Raw genomic sequence first — 23,572 nt, forward strand, 5'->3', positions numbered from 1 at the left:
ACTGTTCTGTTGGTAAACCTTTGCCACAATCCTTACAAGTCTTTTGCTCTAGTGACTTCAGAGGCACTGATTGTGAATGAGAAGCAATAGACAAGTCCTGTCTTGTAGAACAATTTGGGAGCTTTTTCGGCGCAGGTGTGGCGCAGAGCTCTGAATAATGCCCAGCGGAAAGAGTAGCTTTTGTAAATGTATGAGATACGTACATGTAATGTACATGTAACTAGTGTAATATAACGTCATTTAATAAGTATGAAAAGCATGTTTTGTAAAAGTAAAATATTTTTATACACATTCAGGCCTGTGAAACTATGTATGTCATTTAAATAGGACAGAAACCCATGACATCACCAGATATGTTAAGAATTTAGATGCTGAGAGATAAGATACAATATAGCAAGAAATCCTGCTTGGCATGTGCTGCATTTTTCCCTCTAACTTTGTCCGCAAAAGGATTCTTCATATTTATTTCCTCAAGGGCTTTTGCTGTAGAGCGTTTGTGCACTTTGGCTGTGATAGGCCTCGCCCTCTGGTCGATGTAACAGCAACCGCCATAAAAGGAAATCTTTAAGTGTGTCACATGGTAACAATGTCAAGAATTCAAGGCCCTTGTCACATGGGGCTTTCTCATGGAAATCAGATTGAAACTTCTGGGCCTAATGAATGAAGCAGCGCTTGGTCAAAGATACTGGGGAGTTTTGATTAAAGAAAGAAGATTTTTTTACTTCTGGATTAAACCAATAAAACAATCTCTTTCATTCACACATGCCTGCATATTTTAATATCTTATGTAAATCCAACCGTCACAATATACAGAAAAGTTCCTGATATCCGTTTATAGTATTTACTTTAGGTTACAGTTGGATTTCTTTTTTGTTTTTTTGAGTGTTCCTCATTCATTCTTTTAGTGAAAAAAAGAAATGAAGGTTTGCCTACAATCTGCCTCACTATGAGTAAGTAGGAAGTGGTTTAAAATAATGACAGCGAGGTCATATCCATATATAGTCAGCCTTGGCAGGGCAATGATGACTGATGATGTCTCAACTTCAGCTGATTTCATCTCTCTGTTTTTTGCTGTGTCCTATATCAACAGCACATTGCACTTTCACACACTTACGCTTGACACAATACATTAAGCTCAGATATACTATCAACAGTCTCTTATTCCCTTTCAGAATATCTCTTACTCTTAATCTGCCTCTCCCAAACATGCACCCATTCTCATTCTTTCACCCTCCTTCTCATGCTTGTCCCCTCCTTAAACTGTAAGACAGCAAACAATTGCTAGTAGAGGGCCGGTGGGCGGAGCTTAGCTTTAACTCCAACTTCTCAGGCTCCATATATGGAGAGGACTAGCAGGTAGTGATTGCCAAACTTAGTCATCAAAGCATGCGTCTCATTCATTGCACACTCAGCTTGTGTTTTGCTGGGGCTCCGAATGTGTGCGACTCTTGCCTTGTAAGCTCGGACAGCTCTCCATTTTGCCTTTTTCTTCACAAAATTCCATGACATAATATGCTAATGGTTTCTTCAACGGCTGAGGTTTTTTAAAGGAGTTTGGGGTCGCTTCTGTCACTTCCTTCAGCTGGACTTGCGAGAGGAAATGGCATTGTGTTGCAACAGAAGTCATATATCTTCAGAATTGACTTGTGGATGTGGCCACAACAGCATTTCCTTTGCGTTATGAGGCGGTAAATTCCTCTCAGCAGATTGTTTAATGGCTGTTGATTATTGACTGAACCAGTGTCATGTTTAAGATTGAGAGACACAAAAGATTTCCCTTCGGCCACGTTAGCCAATAAAGGTCCAGTTTGAGTTGTAAAGAATTGGTCTCAGCGTGTTCATTGCACAATGCCACAACTGTTCTGTAGAGAGGAAAATGATATGCTGTGCACATGATTCTTGACTCAAAAGATTTGCTAGGGTGAATATGGTTGATATTCATGGTAATCATCAACTTGACATAGTGGGATAAAAATGTGGTTTTGTGTGAATGCTTGCCCATGTCAAAGTCTACTTTTATGGAGGCACAGTACGTTCCCTGAGCACCCACTAGAATTACCTGTAGCTCTTATGTAACTAAATCTTATAGGCTCATGGAAAGCTGACCCTGACGACCCTGTAATTAAGAGTTAAGCACTTGTATCAGTCAACAACATGTCAGCGGACAGAAGGATACAACACAGGTAATGTAGTAGACAAGATCGTTTGAATTAACTTAGCTCAATCGTAACAGTCCCTGTTTCTTTGTAGATGCTGATGAGTGGAAGACGGATGATCAGAACTGAAGGATCATATGTGTAGCAAACAGGTCGGGAGTCAGGTAAGTTGAACGGTATAGGTATCAACGAGACCAGACAATGGTGAAGGGAAGTATGACTGCTTATATCCGGTGTACTGATGAACTGGTGCAGGTTTGTGCAATTAGTATTCAGGTGAGGTTGAACGAGTGGGTGCTGAAGGGTCTGGTGTGGACGATGGTGTAGCCTCCATGACACAACCACTCAAATGTGCATTAACCATTTGATGTATGTGAGCAAAGTGTACAGAATTAAGAAACATTGGGAAATATATTTATTTATTTATTTATTTAAATATATGGAAGCCTGTTTCTGTCATGGAATAAAAAAAAAGTAAATGCAGCTTTTTATCTCACAGTTCTGACTTTTTTGCAATTCAGAGTACATAACACATTTTTATTTTTACTCACAATTGTGAGATATAAACTCAGAAGTGTGAGTAATAAAGTCAGAATTGTGAGATAAAAAGTCACAATTACCTTTTCTGTGGAGGAGACAAGCTTCCATATAAACCTGATTAGTGTTTAATAAAAAAAAAACACATACAGCTCATAGCCAGTCAAAAAAAAAAAGAGAAAAAAACACGCACACACAAATAATACTTTAATGGATCCAAAAATAAGATTTTTTTTCTTTAAGAACTTTTTTTTAAGGTCTCCAAATGATGTGACTAAACAGTGTTTAAAAACAGTCTGAGAGTGAGCACTATAGTTCAAGACATCCCTCAGTGCAGGCATACATACAGAATGTAGGTCAGGAATAACATCCCCCTTTCCTCATGTTACATAACGTTCGTTTTACACAGCTGGAAGACCCGGGCCCGTTAACCATGTAATGAGGCTGCAAAGTGCACATAAAGGCTCCTGATATTTAGAAAGCTTTAAACCTCACTGACTTGCAGGTCAGGAATCATGCATTCAAGTGGGGGCTTAGCATTTAAGTCTAATTATTTGATTTACGCTATCCAGGATTTAAGGCTATTAATTTTTCACATTCAGACTTTGTTAAAGCTCAAACTGAATCTTCCATATCATGACCTACTTTTTGACTGTAATGCAACCAGCTTTTCACGCGCCTTCTCTGGTAAGCACTCTTTCCAGTGCATGAACAATTCGAAAAAGGGGAGGCACGCCTGTTTTTAGGGGCTCTGCTGTTTTCTAGGGTATTACAATTGAGACATTTAGTATTCTGGCTGGCCCTTTGCCTACCCTCTCTCTCTATTAGCTCTGCCTCTGCACTGGGACGCCTCTCCACCCTTATCCCCTCTCTTTCAGCAGCATTTCATTCTCTTCCTCCCTCCCTAAAAACACAGTCAAGCCAACTGCCGCAGGCAATAGAGGGTCAGTCAGAGGCCTTTAAGGGTACCTTGACTGCAGCGATAATCTTGCTAAGCCATAGAAAAGCATTTATTTTCCTGGACCAAGTCTGGGAGGGTCTGTGTTCATACTGTGTGCCCATCCCCACCACAGCTCTTTATGTGTGACTGACTGGCTGATACTCTGTTTACTGGATGAGGGCTGACGTCACTTCACCTGTTTTTGACTCTGTAAATATTGCTTCCTGTAAGAAAGGAAAAAGAGCACTCTGGGAAACCCGTCATGTAAAGTGTGGATGGTGGTCATGAATGTTTAAATGAAATATTAATTTGCAGAGAGAGTTTTCTTATTGAATATTGATGAAACATCACCATTTGTGTCAAGGAAAGAGCTGAATAAGTTTGTTTTGATTACAAATCATGTGAATGCAAAGGCAACCTGGGGCTAAAGGCCCTGGAACAGGAGTGTGACTGTGATAGTGATATAGTATAGGGACAATAGTCATAGGCTAAATATGCACTTAAAATATGAAAAGGATTTGGAAGAAATTTGCCCTAAGTGAACACTTCAACAAATAGTGTACTATATTATGTTATATTATTCATTTATTTTGTTTATCTCATGAAGTTCTGTACATTTAGAAAAAGTTCTGTATATTTCACTTACATTTTGATATACTTTGAGGATTTTACAGATTGATGGCAGTTACAGACGAACTGTTGATTAAATCACTTTCAAAAATCATTTTTTCTCTGAATATCTGTGATCAGGTGCGTTCAAGTCATCCTGGAAAGTTTGTATTTACGAGCTGGGAATTCGTAATTATGATGTCAGGTGTGTTCAAATCAGTTTGTTCTGAGCAAGATGGCCATGTCCATTTTCTACAAAAAAGGTGTTTTAACTCTACTTTTACTAAATGACGAATAAAGAATGTGCATCAAGTGTGTTCAATTTATAAAGATATATTCACATATATACTATCAAATTAATCAAATATATCATATTTTGTACTACACACAACTAGTTTTATTGTAAATTTTTTTTTTTTTTTTATACATTTAAACAAATGTACTATCAATTACAGCTGCTGCATCAATCACTTTTCTGAGTGGTTTACCATACCAATAAAACTTGAAATTAGCATCAAATATCTTAAATTGTATGTTTCTGAAACTTTGACAGATTCTGACAGAAAGAGAGAGAGATGACAAAGGATACTTGAATATAAAGGAAGCAAGGAGCCTGCTGAAGGTCTGTGACAGCTATGCCCTAAAAAGGAAATCCAGTCTGTGGGCATGATGGGAGGGGCGGAGAGAGCCAGGAGCTCAGGCCAGGTAACCACAGACAGGTTTCCCTCTTGGAGCCAGTCCCAGCTAATTAGCTGCCACATTGCTTTACTTTATGACTGTTTGAATGGAGCTGGGGGAAGCCACAATCCCCTAATCTTATTAGCCATCCCGTTGACTTGTGTTTACTACAGGTAAGCTAGCACTACCCTCATCCCACCTATGCCTTAAACACACGCACACTGCCTAAAAAGGTAATTGAAGGTTGACAGCAGGTAATTGGCAAAATATATGGAAATCTTTATCCTGTTTTTTTCCATCTCTCTCTTTCTACTTTATCTGTCTCTCCTTTTCCTCTCTTCTCTCTCATCCTGTTCCAAAGAGAAATCAGTCATATGATTAAAAATGGAGTTTGACCAGCTAGAACCATGAACATGAAGACTTCCAATGGGTCTAATATGCATATTAGATGATATTTCCGTATAGCGGATGGAATATTTGGGCCAGTTCAAGGGAAGAGGAGGTTGAAATAACACATTTAAATATTTGTTTGTGTTTCCTGCGATTAATATCAGTGAGGAACGCTGCGCTATCTAGAGAAAAAAACTTTGAAAGGGGAGCATTTCTTGTTTCCACTCTTCTTTACATATAGATACAGATCGAATAGAGATATACAAACTCAGACCCACACTTATCACATGTAAAACCTACTGTCTTTGTTGGTTTCATTCTGTTTACAGGATGTTGTCTTTTTATATATTGTCCTACTATGTCTCGTCCTATAATAATAATAAATGAAATAACCGGATGTATAATTTTTTTCAAAGTACAAAGTACACATTTTATGTTGAGTATGTTTTTAGTCAAATACTTTGATTTGACACAGGATTTAAATAAGTATTATTTCTCAGCACTTTGTATTCCCGACAAGGTAGCATTTTGTCCTTGTCACTAGAATTTAAACCTGAATCGGTGAGAGGGTTTTAAGCAAAGGCCTAAATAGTAAAGCACATCTCTATCTCATTGTAGAAGAAAGCTGCAGTCAACTCTGCCAGTAGCACTTCTCCACAGATAGATGGCAGAATTCTTCCTTCAGAGCATTTATTCTATGATTCATCCCAAAATTAAAATACACTCAAATTTGACGTATATTTCATAAACCATCAGTTTTGTATGCAAGGAGACTGGCTGTGCTCTTCTTTTTTTTCAAGTAGCCTACTCGGATCTTCCCTTTGACCAAATGTTGTTTCTCTGATGGGATATGATGATAACACATATGGACTGGAGCCAGGTAGATGTGTGCCACGGAAAGCAGATTGCGGTTTGACTAATGAATGAGCGAATGTGTGTTTTTGGGAGCTGGACAGATGGGCAGTGGTAAGCCGGGATCTCAGATCACAAAGACTTGGCTCAGCATGAGATGAGAGGGTGGTGTCTGCAGGCCACTTTCCTTCACCAGCTTCAACCTACAGGCCTACAGCTGGCCGCTGGTCACCCTCACTGCTCTCTGATACATGTGGAAAGCATGGGTGGGCTACATGGTGGGCTGGTTAATAGCTTTAGGACATCTTATAGGCTTCTATTTTAACGTTTTGTTCATATTTTCATGCATATTTGTTGTAGTTGTTGTTGTTGTTTTATTTCAGAGAACTGTTCGAAGACAACCCTAATATAGAGAAAGGGATTTTGGCACAGTTTCACAGTAAACAATCAGCATCCAAAAGAGTGTCTGCCAAAATGAGACAATGGACATGAACCTTGCAGATTGTTCTCTGATATCAGTATGTGTTTGGCCATCTGTGCCAGATGTTAATGAAACATCACTCTGAACAGATGGTTTGTGTCCCCACATATAAAGGATATGACACTTGATAAGAGACTCTGACTGGCATCAGTGTCAATGATAATATCATTTTTATTCATGATAGAGAATTAAAACATTACAATGTTGAGAAGACAGCTTCAATAATTGAGACAGTTTTAAATAAAATCTCCTTGGCATCTTCTTTAGTGCTGCTATAATCTGGTTCTTAAATATTTAGTTTAATTTCATTTCTAACAACTGGCCCAATATGTGTGGAGAAAGAGAGCAAACAGCTGGTTGTGAATGGCCTAAAGAATCAGTCCCCACATGAGAGCAGAAGCTCTTTGTTGGACAAGAGCATATCATTAGCATATAAAATACCTTATTTACCCCGTGGAGACAGAGAGCTGAGTGAGGACAGAGGGGGAGGGAAGCCAGCGGGAATCTTCAGACAAGCACATGATGTGAAGGCTTTGGTTACACCTCAAAAAGTAGATTTGTCATTCATAGTCCTCATTCACAGCATGAATGGCAGTTGATGTTATAGGGCTCGCTTGATATTATCAAATGAACATGCAGCGAAACTGACTGAATGCATGCATATATATTTAGACATGTTATGCACAATATTTTATTAAAATTATATACCAATTTAGTTTTAAAACATTTTACATACAACTACCCCAATATGCACCACACTTTAAACGTATAAATGGTGTTGCATTAGATAATAATGCATCAAATAAAATGGTATCTGCCACAAATGACTTTAGAGCTTTCCTTTGTACTATTTCAACTTTTCTTACAAAGTAACGTAATCAACTGGTCTCAATGGGATTTTAGTACATGTATGAAGTTATTTCCCATCAAGTTTACACAGATGTCCTATAGCAGAGTAATAACATTGTTGCATTTTTGTGTGTGTGTGTGTGTGTGTGTGACTTAAGTGTCCAAATACTTCTTGGGTCCTTGGTATTCAGGCATGTGGCCTGGCAGTAATTATAAGTGATGCAGTTGCACTAAAGGGTCGGTAGAGGGCCCCGCAGAGCCCCAGTCAGCCACAAAATCCACATGACGCTGCACCCAAATGGAAACCATGTCAGTGTGACTGGTTCAGTCAGACATTGTGATTGCATTGTATTTTATTGTCAATAATGGAGCTTAGCCTAATGGTTATTTGTAATTTCTTCTTAATAATGACACATCATGCATCAACTAACTGTTAAAGGTTATTGTCTGTGTTTTACTGCCACCCTGACCTTGAGCTGATGATAGCTCTATCATCTCTATATCAGCAGCTTCGAGGACATGCATTCCAGCTCCTCAGATCCTGTTCTTCATCCCTCTGACACACTCTGCACATGAAGATCAATGGAGCCAAGGACAGCGTGTAAGGGGATCCAGGGCCAAGGAGGAGAGCAGAGTTGTGTTTTATTTGTTCACATGTGGCGCAGCCCCGTTTGATTTGACCCTCTCTGGTTTCATTCATCCGGAAAATCTGCTGTGCGTGAGTAAAACCTGAGGGAGTGGGTCTCACTTGATACTCGGATGTAATTAGGAACTGCCAGTCATGTTAAAGGGATAATCTACCCAGAAATTAAAATTCTGCCATCACTCACCCTCATGTTGTTCCAGACTTTCTTTCTTCTGTGGAACGTAAAAGAAGATATTTTGAGAAAAGTTTTAGTATTTTGCCCATACAATGGAAGTCAGTGATCACTAAACTTGATAGGTTACCAGCATTCTTCAACATATCTTTATTTTATTCTCTGCAGAAGAAATAAATTCTTAAATGATATGAAGGTGAGTAAATGATGAACCAATTTCATTTTGGGTTGAACTATCCATTTAAAAAAACCAGCAGTTTTAGAAATGTATAGTTGAATGTTTTAAAATAGGCAAAGATAAAAAAAAAATGATATCCTGTCAGTGATAGAAACGTGTCATTTTACAGTTCTAAATTTTGAATATTGGTATCTTTTTAAAGGTGATGTGTATTGTTCTGATCTCAATGCATACACTTGAACATAGTTTTGCAGAAATTGCGCAGAAATATCAAACTATGGACAACAGAAAACATAGGATGCAACAAGAAAAATAGTTTGGGGTCGCTGAGTGCATTGTAGTGCATTGCTTGTTTAGGCATGACAGAGATATGACTTTAATCCAGTCTTTTGTAATTAACCTCCGGGCTTTCCTGTGTGCTCCTAATTACTCCGCATAAACAATGTGGGATCAGTGCTAATCTGAAAGAGCCCATTCAGAGGCTTTCATGTGGGGCATCTAATGGGCTCTGCAGGCGGGGGAGTGCAGGCTGATCTGGAGGAGGAGGTGGTTGTGGTGGTGGGGGGGATTCACAGGAGGGAACCATTGACAGATCATCCACACTGGATACCAGGGCTGAGGACATAAACTCAACCTGGTTTCCACATAAACTCAACCTGGTTTCCTGGTTTCCACTCTCTGTACTGACGGCCAGATGTTCTTCATCCATTGAAGCTCAAGATGCTCTTTCCAATTTATCCCAAATCATGCTGGAGAACATCATCTTCAGATTTTACACAAACTCATGCAGATCAAGTACTGCTGTCATTGAGAGGGAAGACAAAGAGGGACAATCCAAATAATAACACATACATTTGTTTGTATGTTTTGTAATGGAAAAGAAAAATGAATTAAATGATAACGATGCAAAATGGAAGCATGGAATGGAATGTAAATGGAAGTGGTCCCAGACGTTTAGATCCCACCATATGCATCTTTGAATTGTGTGATTAAATAAAATACTGTAGACATGTCATTGTTTTCCTATTCTCTTTTGGCAATGATTTCACTGGCAACAGTTTTCTCAGTTTATTTGGACACAGAATGATCACCTTATCTCTCACACCATGGGATCTACTTTATCTTTCTATTAGGAGTATGCAATCAGCAAGTCTCAAAAACAGCTGTGCTGATAAGAAAACCATTCATTAAATCGTAAGTGGATTTATTTGTTTATATAGTCCTAACAACCTGGATTAGGAATGTAACGGCAAACGATATCCTTCCTGAATGAACTTAAGAATGGTTAGGCTAGTATAATATGTGAGAATGTACTAAACATTAGTTTAAACAAACTTCTTTTTAAGAAAATGTCATATAAAACCGCAGAAAAACAACAAATGTACTTCAGTTTAATAATGTCTGCTATATGTACAATATTATCCATCTGCCGAATCAGACATCACAGTCTCAGGCTCCTTGTATAGCTTTGTTTGATGATGTCAGCACTGTAATCCATGCAACGGCCCTTTTTGTGTGTCATGAAATTTAATTTACTGAAGTGGAGCAGGGTCGGGAAAGGCGATTATGCTCGACGTCCTCATAAAATGCCTGTGTGCTGAGTCTTGATATTGAGGAAGATTTGCATCTGCAGGCACATGAAGCCACCTTCCGACGGGCTCGCGCATTTACTAGTTCATGCGGTCAGTGTCGCACACTGCAGTCACCCCTCCCCTCACTCTCTCCTCATCTCTGCAGCACGACCGCCTTTCCTCCTCCCTTGCTGCCCTGTCTCAGGGTCTGACTGACCTATATCTGCCTGCTCGGAGCGTAATCTCTAGCGCTGTCTCAGACTCGCTCACGCCGCACTCAGGAGCCCCTGCTGCAGATGTAGGGCAGCCCCGTCAGTTATTCAGCACTTCAGTCGGAGTACTGCAGTCTGGGTGGAGGGGCTAACCCACCGCTGCTGGAGTGATGAATTAAACAGGACACTCACTCAGTCCCGCCGCCTCTCCCTTTGGAGAAGCTTTGCTTTTTTTTTTCTGCCGGCTTTGCTGCTTTTGGCTCAGGCAGAGCAACCGTTTTCCTGCCGGCATGACAATGGCAGGAGGGAAAGAGGAGGCAAGTGCTCTAGCAGACTTGGGGCCTCCACAAAAACAAGCCTGTGACCTTTAACCCCAGCCTCTGGAGGGGTGGAGAGCTCCCCAGTGGTTTCGGGCATGCCTCTTTGTTGAGCAGTGGAGGCCGTGATGAAGGAGCTGCATTTGGAAAGCAGTACATCCAGTGCTGCTGCTCAGAACTAAACAAATCAGTACCATTCTTCACTTTTGAATACCATTCTGATTAGGTGGCATTGTTTTTGACTGGTATAACATTGTGGATTGTTTGCGACTTGGTGCATTTAATTAGATAAAGCTGATACATATAATTAGGGGTGTCATGCAGCTGGTTTTGTGGGTGCTCCAGTTGTAGCCGGCTCACTTGATTCCCTAGGCAAGATAAAACATAATCTAAGCAATCATGTGTGTCAGATGTGTTATGTAGTCATACTGCTGATAGTGTGCAAGGAGATCCAGACAGGAATTCAAATCCCAACCTAACATACACTACTGTTCAATAGATTAAAGCCAGTAACATTTTTAATGGTTTTGAAAAAGTCTCTTATGCTCACCAAGGCTGCATGGGTTTGATCAGAAAAACTATAGAAACACTAATATTGTTAAATATTGTTACAGTATAAAACAATTTTTTCTATTTATATATTTTAAAGTGTAATTTATTCCTGTGATGTAAAAGCTGAATTTTCAGCATCATTTCTCCATTCTTCAGTGTCACATGATCCTTTAAAAATCATTCTAATATGATGATTTGATGCTCAAACATTTCTTATAATCAATGTTTATAATCAATGCAATCCTGCTCCCCTCACCCCATCCCTGGACTCCCTCTGCTTCTTCCGGTGCCCAAAACAACGTCATTCCACAGTCTCCAGCATGTGGATTAGTCATCAGAAAATCTGCCTCGTTGCCTCGTTATTATTAATATTATTTTGTGCATAGTATAAATCTGGGGCTCTTATAAAACTTAATGATGAATACAAACATGAAAACATCTAGGTTTAGTACAAATTGTAAAACCATAACTAGCTCTAGCTTAATGTAATCAAGTTGCCTGTGCCAGATCATCATGTTGTATAGGTGTGAGCCAACTGCTTTCAATTCCTAACCCACAAAGAGCATCTCGCTGGCTGTACTGTATGTAGGTCAGTGAGTCAGTGCAAACTTTCCACAGCTCAGATCTGTGGGAAACAGGGCAGTCAGTGTTCAGTCAGCTGAGAGGAGGAGACAGGAGTTGTGAGAGCCGAGAGGAAAAAGACTGCTCTTAAGCACTGCATTTGGGTCAGTGACCTTCTGATGTGTTTCTGTCTGATTTGCCTTGCTAAGTCACCTAACCTGAGTTAAGAGGAAGTGTGGCAGAAACACACGCCCATGCAGGAAACATCCCTTAACATCCTCTTAGATTCTTCCACTGTGGTTTGGTCCAAAAATAAGGGCTATTGAGCCAGAGGCTGACGTGCAACAAAGATCCACAGTACACGTGATGTTTCAGGATGCCTTTCAGTCTATGTGCTCTAGTCTGATAAGTGACTGGCTATACAGTGAGCCCAGCCATATTTGGACAGATTTAGGAACAATTTAAAAATGTATGAATGGGATTGCATTACAAAATATCAAAACCAAGTGGTATTTAAACCCTTGTGAAAAAGAAATACACTTCAGCATACTTTAAAAAACGATGGAAATAATAAAGGAATATACGCAAATGCAAACTTAATGTAATGTTTTTGGACACTTCATTTCATGTTAATTGCAATTAAATGAAAATGTATTATAATATACATTTATATTAAATACAAATAGGTGAACTTTGAGTGATGAGAGTGATTCTCCCCCCAAATTAAGTAGGACTTAAGTATTTTTATATGTACTTTCTTAATTACTTACAAGCATTTATGGTAAACTAAAATATACTTTGATGTTAATTTTTTCCGTCGAAACTTGTGTCTTATTTAAATATATTTGTAATTACACGGTTTTAGTACAGTTTTTAAAATATATTAACTGTAAATGTAATATCAAATAACACTACAGTTAAAGTTAATCTAATATTTTACATGTGCGTTAGTATGTTAGTCAACACTTCAAAATAAATGTACTTCTTAAATCATGACAAGAGTATTATAATGATTTAAAATGTACAAGATTTAACTTTTAAAAAGTGTGTTAAGAAACAGTCATGAAAACTCTCTTGTTAAGTACACTCAAGTGACCTTTATTTCATTAATAATACACTTTCTGCAAGTACAGTTTTGTAAAAATATTCTTTTAAGATTTAAACTACACTGCAAGTGCACATTCAATACAATTAAGTGCACTTCTTTTTCATAGGGAAAGAGAACGCAAACACACTTTCCAAGCAAGTTTTTAGATGATAAAATATTTGCTATATTCAAAATTAGGACAAAAATGTATGTAAACATTTTTGGTGCTCAAACTTTGTGGAATATGTCCTTCACGCGTTGAACCACACCTTAATCCACGTGTCCAAAAAATTTTTGCGCCCACTGTAAATCATCTTAGCAAGTTTGACTATTGTTTCATGTTTTGTTGTAAAGGAACATTTAAACAACATATGAGCTAATGTGCATATGCTGTGTTTATTGTAACACAATCACTATTATTAGAGCACATGCAAAGACAGAAGTGCACAGTAACAACTGTTTTGCTTACTTTGTCAACTCGTGAAGGCTCTAGTGCCCAGAAGCTAAATGTACTGCTGAAATTTGAAATTACTCATCATGGTGAACACAAAGAAGCTCTGTAATGCAGACTCTGATGGTTTCACTTAGAGGGAGGGGCTACATGAGGCTGCGTCTGATTGGCTGGGCTCCAGAGGGGTGTGAGTGTCAAGGATGTGAGTCTGCATCTGCTCAGAGAGCTGCCAGGTCGCATACTGACGCAGTACTGCAGCGTGGCATCAAAACGCCGGGCACTGCACCTCTTCCTCGTCTTCTTCAAGTGAGACAGAGGCAATAGAAAATGTTTCAAAAGATTTCCATGTGCACATCTGCTGTTTGGAGAGAGAGAGAGAGAGAGAGAGTGGGTTGAATGTGAGTTTGTGTGCTGTTGCCATGCCGCGTGGCTTCAGGCATCTGCAAAGTCAGCCTCACATCAGCAGTCATGCCCACCCCGCTCTGCCGCTCTCAGCACACAAAAGACTCTGTCTGGATCAGACAGAACATTATGCACAGCTGGGCCACAGTCAGTGCTTAGTTGCTCCGCTTACTTAATATAGGCCTGTTTGTTTTTCTCAGTGTGCTTATTGAGGCTTTTATTAAGGTTTAAAACTTCCTCCTTAAATGTTAATTGCAGGATGATATGAGGATGAAGGGGATTATGATACGAACTCCCATTTAAAACACATTGGCCTGGTTTCACAGACAGGGTTTAGATTAAGCCAGGATTGAGCCTTAGAAACATTAACATTACAAAAAAAAACATTACTGCTGTGCATCCTGAGACAAAACAATGGCATTGACTTATTTTAAGATATGTCAGTGCAAGTTGCTTTCAGTTGAAACAGCTCAAACATGCATTTTAGTCTGGGACTAGCTTAAGCCTAACTTAAGGGTAAATGTTATTGATACAAGAACCACTGGTAAGATGCTTTGACCAATATGCCGTTGCTTTCTACAGATTCAGTGTCTGAGAGTCCTGTTGTGTCTGCTTTGCTGTGATCAGCTTTCAGTGTGCTAACGCTGCAGACCTTGGTTTATTTTAGCACAGCAGATTGGAGCATTGTCTCCATGGCAACTGCTCTGTGGCTTCACACTGTTAACAAAGATAGCCTTCACTTAGAAATGCAGAGAGATTCCCATTCGTTCTGAATCCAACAGCTTTTGGAAGGATTAAGGTGAAATTCTGTGTGGTAGACGAAGTGATTTGCACAATCTCTTTAGGTAAACATCACCCTAGACAAATGCCATAACTGTCCGCCATTATGCATGAGGATCTAAAAGGAGATGGCTTTGCTAAATGGGCACTTCCTTTTACATTTGTGTGAAGTAGACGGCCATTCTCAGCTCGTTAATCACCCCAAGTAATGGAAGCTAAATTACAGTTGACTGGAAGTTGTAGATTTCATCTCTCTTTCTTGCTCCTTCTGTCTTTATGGAAATGATTGCTTTTACACACAATATAACAATATTACCAAAGCACTACAGAAAAGGTGAAAAAAATAAAATGGCACTAATATGAATACAAATAAAAAAAATAAAATAAAAACAGTATGGAATAAAACATGATTTTAAGAATATTCTATGGATGTGTACAACAGTGAATATGGTGATGAAGCGGTCATTGGTTTTCTAAAGGGTGCGCAATTTGATGTTTTGCAGCAACACACTGGGCAGGATCATTTTTATTTCCCATCTGAAAATGTGTTATCTTTCACTCACACATTCACCCGTTTTTTTTTTCTTATCTACCTCGTAATTATACACCAGAATCCACTATACTTTTCAGAGATATTTGAACTGCTCCAAAGCTGAATAAATATAAATAACCATACAAAATGAATACTGTTATGGGAAGCCAACACCATAATTCCCATTTTTTCCCATGTCTGATAAATATCTAATCTGACATGCAAATAAAGCAGGTGACTCATTGTCTGATCCAGTTACATGTTCTCCTTTGCATGTATTTCATTAAATAATCTTATAAAAGAATTTAGCTTTTTATGTTAAAATAGTGTTATTGAAATAGGGTGAGTTCAGTTTGATTGGAACATTTTTTCCAAGTCATCTCAAAGGCAAAAAGTGTCCCAATCACCCTGAATTCACCCCTACATGTAGGATTTTTCAAACAAGCTATAATGTGCTTGTGTATTTACAGTACTGCATTTTGCATAGTTCCTGTAGTAAATGCCAGTAAAGCATTTCTTTAGGATTATGCGATTGATGATGAATCATATGAAAGAATCATATAAACGACAAAGACACTGTGGAATGTTTGTCCTGCATCATTTTCTCATGCCTGTGTGCTGCTGTTGAAACTGTGCCAGTGGTATTTGGATGAAGTTGCTGTTTATTTGACTAGACCTTCCTGAACCCAATGACCAACATGTGCAGCCTAATATATCTTTGTACAGAATAAACACTGCATTGTTTTTCCTCATCCTCTCACTGGCCAGTGAAGTGGCATTCCTCCTGCAGTAAAACAAATGCTGAGAGATATCACTGGAGCATGAACATTATGTAAATGCATGGTTTATGTAAATCCAACTCCAAGATCTGTTATGTGATTTGTCGTTTTAAAAATAAAATGTGTACATGCTTACTGCTCTGCATTATTTACTCAGCAGCATATCTGTCTTCTGCCTGTATAACACAAAAGGAGATATATTTTTTCGTCCATCCAGTTAAGATAAATGTGGTTTGAACAGGTTGGTTAAGACGTGAGGGTGAGCACTTTTTGAGAATGTTCATTGTTAAGTGCACGCGAGAGTTCGATGTCTCGGAGGATGCTCGCGTCTGTTTTACGCATTAGAACCGCTCCTGTATTTCGAAAAGTAGTAGTATGTTAAACGCGTCCACAAGAGATCATTTTATCAAAATCTGTTGTTCCTAACTTAATTTGGGATGTGTGAGTGTGCTGAATGGAGGCGGGACGGCGCGCGTGACATCACTCGTGTGTATAAAAGCCACAGCTGTGTCTGTGCGCTCGCGCTGTGAGGCTGCAAAGACAGAGGCGCGCGCACGCTCGCTCCTTTAAAACAAAGAGACCCATCAACATCATCCACAGTGCACCAGCAGAACCCATACCAGGAAGGCCAACAGGAAACATGACTGAAAACGGAACCAGCGACATGCTTAAAATCCAGTTCGGATTGATCAATTGTGGGAACAAGTACCTCACGGCTGAAACGTTCGGCTTCAAGATCAATGCATCAGCCACCAGCATGAAGAAGAAACAGATCTGGACCTTGGAGCAGGACGGTGATGACTCAAACATGTTCTACCTGAAGAGCCATCTGGGGAGGTACATCGCAGCTGACAAAGACGGCAACGTCACGGGTGACAGCGAGACCCCGAGCGAGGATTGTCGGTTCGTAATCACTGCACATGATGATGGGCGCTGGTCACTGCAGTCTGAGCCTCACAAGCGCTACCTGGGCGGCACCGAGGACAGAATTACCTGCTTCGCTCAGACCATCTCCATCGCAGAGAAATGGAGCGTGCACATTGCCATGCACCCGCAGGTCAACATCTTCAGCCTCACCAGGAAAAGATACGCGCACTTGAGCTCTGAGCAGAACGAGATCGCCATTGACCGAGATGTTCCCTGGGGCGTTGATTCCCTCATCACCTTGGTCTTCCAGGACCAGAGGTACCACCTACAGACCTCCGACAACCGCTTCCTGAAGAACGACGGAAGCCTGTCCCAGAAGCCCGACAAGACCACGGGATACACTCTGGAGTTCAGGTCCGGGAAGGTTGTCTTCAGAGATTGCACTGGGAAGTACCTGGCTCCCTCTGGTCCCAGTGGAACCATGAAGTCCGGCAAGAGTTTGAAGGTTGGCAAAGACGAGCTTTTTGTTCTGGAGCAGAGCCACCCTCAAGTGGTCCTCACCGCTGGCAACGACAGGAATGTGTCCACCAGGCAAGGTACATGATGCTAATTTATTCATACTTAATGATGAGTTAATCTATGCAAGAGATATGCTATTCCATTTTATGTGAGCATCATCAGTCAGGGTTGGGTTCCTGTAAATCCTCCATAATTATCTAGAGCTCATTCTTAATTATAGGTATTCAACTCTTTTCCCTCTCTTGTGGTTCCTGTGTGGATATAGGCAGAGCCCAGGGGTGGATCAGTGCAAATGCTGGAAAAAGTCATATGGAAAAAAAACCCATATGCTTCACTTTGCTGCAGTTTAGTCCACTCTCAAATGTTTCCTTAAACCATATTTTAATGGTTAATCTGGTTGTGCCTTCAAGTGAGGTTCCATTTTGCTTCCATTTTTCTGTCTGATGGCTCCCAGTGGGTTACAGTACACTGGTTATTGCCACAATAGAAACGTTAGCTGAGAATGAAATCCATACTCAAACCGTTGTCTGCAGTTTTGCACAATCATTCTTCTGTTAATTCTATAACGCTGTATTTTGGAGAGTCCAGCATACTGTAATTAAGTTGAGAGTGAAGGCAATCATTACTGTAAACACCCAGAGGAATTGACCTGAGACTGCCAGACTGAAATAATGGATCAAATTATATAGAGCTGGACTGGTGAAATATTGCGATTTCCAGTGTCACCATAACAGCTCCACTACCCTATTACTGATGAAAATGAAATGAGATGTTCTGCTATGTTTTAATAACTGCTAAATTGAAACAAAAAGGCATCGTTAAGAGAGGATGTCTGGGATTTATTTGGCAATCCCAGCTCTGGTTTATCAGTATTGCTGGATGAGGCAGGACAGTGCCAGTGTGTTGGGCCTGTGCCAGGAAGCACTTGGTCTCTGCAGGTCATGATATGCTCTTCTATATGTCCTTACTTTCATAAATGTAGCCTTTGTTAGTTTTGTGATTTTGATTAGCCTTGTGGTAGTGCAAGATTTCTATCTTCAATAGTGGTTTATGCCAATTGCTCACAGCAATCTGGACTTAATTTTGATCTACAACATCCAAATCACATCTTTCTACACTGAGACCCCCATCTCTATTCATGCTGTCCTAAATCAAATATTTGCCTTCAGGGATACAATCCCAAGGTTCAATGTTTGTGGCATGTTCCTTTGAGCCCTTCCTCAGAAAATGTGCGAGGGGGTCGAGATTTCAGGCGTGTGCTGAGGGTAGAAGGAGAACAAAGACAGCATGCTCTGGGCCCCAGCTCACCATGCAGCCCAGCTGCTGAGAGTCTTTTAGGCAGCCCAGCACGCAGAACAATAGAGCCTCGCTATGCACAAGTTTAGCCATTTCAGCATGCACAAAAAAACACTCTCGCTTAAATGCATCTGTCTTAAAAGATTAGGAGTCTCCCTGCTCGCTTGCCTGATTTTCCTTCCTTTGTGGCAAGGACATCGGATGTCTGTCATTCCATAAATGCTAAAATGATTTCCCAACCGTGTCTTGCGTTATATTTTGTTCATTTGAGAATTGTTTGTCCTCGCTGCTTTATGATGGCAGCTGCTTGACCGATGAGTTTGGCAATTCACTGTAATTGTGAAATCAACCTAAAACATCCTAAATATCTTTACAATATTTTGCTGCCAAGGTTAAAGACTCCCTCCAGTTGTCGTGTGGATGAATCGAGCGATGGGGGTTGGGGGTGTGTCTGCTGGTGGCTTAAGATCCTCCCAAACCATTTAAATGCTGGTTGAGGATACGTACCTCCCTTAGAATGATTGAAGGAATTTCCCACCCCCTTGTCCTGCCCAAGACTGATTTAGAGCAAGTCTCCGGGTGTCTTAGTCACTCTCCTGTGCAGATCTTCCATTTGCTGCCATGTGTTTCTCATCTTGGTCATTTATTTTCCTTGCTCATTCAGGCACGCATATTTCTGTGGAAACTCAATCCGCCTTCCTGAGGCCAGGCCACGGTGGTGGTAATACGCAATTTCATGTAGATGTATTAGGAGCTTGGTGAAATGGGAACATGAACGCAATCATGGTGAATTGCATGCATGTATATTTGAAGAATAAACCACAGTGTTTTTAAAAGTTTTCTCCAACCAACCTTTTTTGGAGGATCTCAGAGTAGAGATGAATAAAATTATGGCTCTTACATGTCATTTCATAGATGTTTACCTTAATGTATCCAATATTTCCTTCCAAAATCCTGACATTAAATTATGTTTTCCTCTTTAAAGAGGTTAAGACCGTAAATACAAGCTTTATCTGATGAATGTCTGTCTAAATGCATACAATGAAGTTTAATTACATTTCCTGCAGTAGAGGACTGGTGGTCTGGTCTTTCAACAAGCTTCATGAATCTAAAATACAAACCGGATGCATTGACCTATTGTTATCCTGAAGCCTCCCACTAAGCATCCTGGCATATATGACAGTCCAAAATTCCTAAGGAGATTAACTCTGTGTATGTGTGTGTGTGTGTGTGTGAGAGAGAGAGAGAGTGTGTGTGAGGAGGCCAAAGCAATTGCCAGAGTGATAGTCCCTGTCATTCAACACTCGTTAGTCAAGTAATCGCAAAGATCATCATCCCTAAACTGCGTTAACTCTGTCTCTGCTCACTCAGCGTGCCTGATCCAGATCAAAGATGCATTGTGAGAGTCCGGGGTTTGGTGGTTTTTATAATGGGTTTCACAGTATGCTTTTGTGTTTCTCAGGCATGGACCTCTCTGCCAACCAGGATGAAGAAGGTGACCAGGAGACCTTCCAGATGGAAATCAGTAAGGACACGAAGAAGTGTGCCTTCAGGACCTGCACTGGCAAATACTGGACCCTCACAGCTAACGGTGGCCTCCAGTGCACCGCCTCGACCAAGTGAGTGTGAATCACAGAAACATACATCTTGCATCTCGCATCAGTGTGTTGTGGGTCAATCACTAACAAATATTAGACAGAAAATCAGCTGACATCTATAAGCAGTATTCTTATCTGCTCTCCAATTTTCTTCAACATCAGAAATAACCATAAATTAAAATAATAAATGAGTATTTATAGACCCTTTTAAAAACATTACCGTGATACCACATTTAGTTTAAGAGTTTGTGATTAGACATATGTACACCGTTGAAAATTATGGGATTGGCAAAATATTTTTTAGTGTTTTTGAGAGTGTCTTCTCTTCTGAGGCTGCATCATTCAATCAAAAATACAGTATGTCTATATTGTGAAATATTATTGCAATTAAAATTAGCTTTCTGCTTTCCATTTTAATAATTACTTAAATGTAATTTATTCCTGTGATGTCAAAGTTGAATTTTCAGCATCATTACTCCAGTCAGTGTCACATGATCCTTCAGAAATCAGTCTAAGAAGCTGATTTACTGCTCAAGAAACATTTCTAAATTATTATCAATGTTGAAAACAGCTGCTTAAGATTTTTGTGGAAAACGTGATGCTTTTTTTCAGGATTGTTTGAATAGGAAGTTCAAAAGAACAGCATTTATTTGAAATATTAAAGACATTAATAATGTCACAAATTTGTCACTTTTATACATTTAGTCCCTGTGAAAGAAAGCTTGCTCTTTCTTTCTTTCTTTCTTAAACACTGAACCCAAACTTTTTAGCAGTATTTAATTTTTAATTTAATTAAAGTATATTTTTACCTAGCAATTTTTTTACCTGGCTCCCAGTTTGGAAGCTGATATGCCATTTAAAATTATTTAATTGTTAATGTAATATAATAAGAGCACTATTCCTTCACAAACACATTCTGTGTTGCAGTAAAACTATCTACATGCAGCAATTTTTAAACATTGTGTTTTTCTGTTTTAAGGTTTTGATAATTACGATGACGATGTATGAATGCGGAGTATCGTTTCCAGATTTATATTTCATAGTTTCATGCATAATCTCTTCACCCAGGTCTGCTAACTGCTATTTTGACATTGAGTGGCGTGGGAAGAAGATAACCCTGCGTGCCGCCAATGAAAAATATGTGGCTGCCAAAAAGAATGGACAGCTTGCTGCCACTATTGACTCAGCAGGTGGGGTGGAGTGCTGTACACTATTTTCAATCTTTTGTTTGGCAACGCTGCAGCGATTTAGTAGACCGTATGCTGATGGATTGCCACTCAATCTGTGGCCATGTTAAATGAAGCACATCAATAGCACAAACATTTGCTGCTTGACTATTGTGAGCCTTGATTTTGAGAAATGGCTTTTACAGGTGAGAGCGAGGAGTTCCTGATGAAGCTCATCAATAGGCCCCTCATCGTGCTGAGAGGGGAGCATGGCTTCATTGGCTGCAGGAAGGTGACGGGCACCCTGGACTCCAACCGCTCCTCGTATGATGTCTTTGGGTTGGAGTTTAGAGATGGAGCCTACAGCTTACAAGGTTTGTTTGCACTTTAATAATGTTTCAATTTTGACTTTACCTTGTTGAAGGTTTTAAGACTTTCCTTGAACCCTTGAATCTCTTCTCAGACTCCACAGGGAAGTACTGGATGGTGGCCAGTGAATCGAGCGTGATCAGCAGTAGCGACACCCCGGTGGACTTCTTCCTCGAGTTTTGCGACTACAACAAAGTGGCCATCAAGTCAGCCGAGGGGAAATATCTCAAGGGCGATCACGCAGGTGTTCTGAAGGCCAACGCCGATGATCTGGACGCCTCCACTATGTGGGAGTACTAAAAGCACTTAAGTAACCACTGTGGCTTTTTCTTTCCAGTTTTTTGTTTCTTTTTTCCCCTTTCTGTTATGCATTTTGAATATGGTTTTTGAATATGAGTGAGCACAGGGGCCAATAGCAGAGAAAAACCTAAAGGTGAAGGGGCTTACTTTAGTCACGTATACTCTATTATGTCTAAATACTCCAGTGTTTGTGTGCCACAACATTACCGCAATGTTGCGCGGTTTTTATTGACGACGAGTGGCCACAACTGGGACTTCTGGGACTTAACTGGCATCCAAATTTGTGTTGTGTGGTTCAAGCACACCTTGTGTCATCTCTTAATCTGTCCTAATATTTGACTGGCATTCAAATCGGTCCACTCTCTGGAAGGTCGGGTCCCACACGTCGACCCACAGGATTTTGATGTACCAGATTGTAGTGTGATCCCTCTCCCTCGTCTTTGCACAGTCCTGTATGAGCCTCACACTCTTAATATTAACACACAGCGAAATATGTTAAAGAACCTTGTGACTGTGAGCTATTGATGATGTAATGCCTCCCACTGTATTGCCAGTCATAAGTACCTACCCTCATGATCCTAGGACAAAGGTAATATTTACAGGTAAATGTATGAATGTTTCTGTTTTTTTCTTTTCTTTCTTTTCTTTTTTTTTCTTCTTGTTCTATACACTTGACAAGAGTTATGAAGGAAGCTCTTGGACCACTGAAAGGGCCATGAGCTACACTGTTTTGTTTTTCGTATTGGAAGTACGGCAGTGATGGAACTGCCTCACTATCTGTGCCATTAGAAATAATTTTAATGTTTAAAAAGAGGAAAACCAAGAGAACTGGATTGGTACCGTACAGTCCCTCATCTCATAATAAGGGATGTGCCTGGAATTGTAAATGGGTGGGGGGGAAATAGATATTAAAATTGGAAATGTTTTCTGCAACTCAAAAGTGATGTCATCAGTAATTTGTGTGCCGTGCAGCTGTGGGTGTGTGATACCAACGTGAGGTATGTTGTTGCAGGTTCAACACAGTATTTATGGTCAATTTAAACCACTTTTCCTCTTGATCCTGACAAATCCCAAAGGAATGGCGGGGATCTGTGTTCACTCGACTCGTGTAGTGGTCTGATCTGGAAAAGTCACTGGAAATGTCACCTTACACTTTGCTGCTGTTTTTGAAAAGGCACAGACATTATCATAAACCTTGTTCCATTGTACACACTCACACACATTACAGTGCATTAAGACCTCAGTGAAAAAGCCAAAAGGAAGACATTAACACCACACACAAGATTGATCAATTAAAGATTTAAACTGGTGCTTAATTAGATTTCAGGTGTACATCAAACTAACACAGCCACTTTGAGCATAACTGCTCATTATTTAAGAATGGTTTATACTACAGCTTGAATATTGATCTGGCATTGCTAAGGGAATGATAATGACTGTGCATTAGAAGGCCATTATGGGAGGGGGGAGACATTCCACATCTATACTTTGTAAAGTCTTTACAAATGTCTTTTTATATTGTTTTGATATTATGGTTATGTTTCCTCATGTACCATGGGTACAAATGAAATCCGGAAATAAATACGGTTTGAATATGAAACTCTGTAAGTGATTTTTGTTTTTAATTCTAAAAAATTAAGATTCAAAAATATTGATTCTCTTTTAAAGTGGCAAAACGACCATAACGATTGTGATATGCCTTTATCTAGCTAATTGTCACAAGGG

The 23,572-nt window shown here is 39.8% G+C and overlaps 1 protein-coding gene and 1 long non-coding RNA gene across 2 annotated transcripts; both read left to right on the top strand.

Annotated features, from left to right (window-relative positions):
• Positions 1–7,638: 7,638 nt before the first annotated feature.
• On the top strand, positions 7,639–8,322 carry LOC130095055 (uncharacterized). Its single transcript, XR_008808036.1, has 2 exons — positions 7,639–7,801; positions 7,999–8,322. It is a non-coding gene; the product is annotated as an uncharacterized LOC130095055 (long non-coding RNA).
• Positions 8,323–16,240: 7,918 nt separating this feature from the next.
• fscn1a (fascin actin-bundling protein 1a) lies at positions 16,241–22,218 on the top strand. Its single transcript, XM_056261640.1, has 5 exons — positions 16,241–17,195; positions 19,877–20,033; positions 21,081–21,202; positions 21,385–21,552; positions 21,642–22,218. Exons 1-5 carry the CDS (start codon positions 16,373–16,375, stop codon positions 21,845–21,847), a joined length of 1,476 nt encoding a protein of 491 aa, XP_056117615.1. The 5' UTR covers positions 16,241–16,372; the 3' UTR covers positions 21,848–22,218.
• Positions 22,219–23,572: the final 1,354 nt, after the last annotated feature.

This window comes from Rhinichthys klamathensis, unplaced genomic scaffold (genome assembly GCF_029890125.1).
Source record: "Rhinichthys klamathensis goyatoka isolate OS25496 unplaced genomic scaffold, OSU_Roscu_1.1 h1tg000184l_1, whole genome shotgun sequence".
Taxonomy (NCBI): domain Eukaryota; kingdom Metazoa; phylum Chordata; class Actinopteri; order Cypriniformes; family Leuciscidae; genus Rhinichthys; species Rhinichthys klamathensis.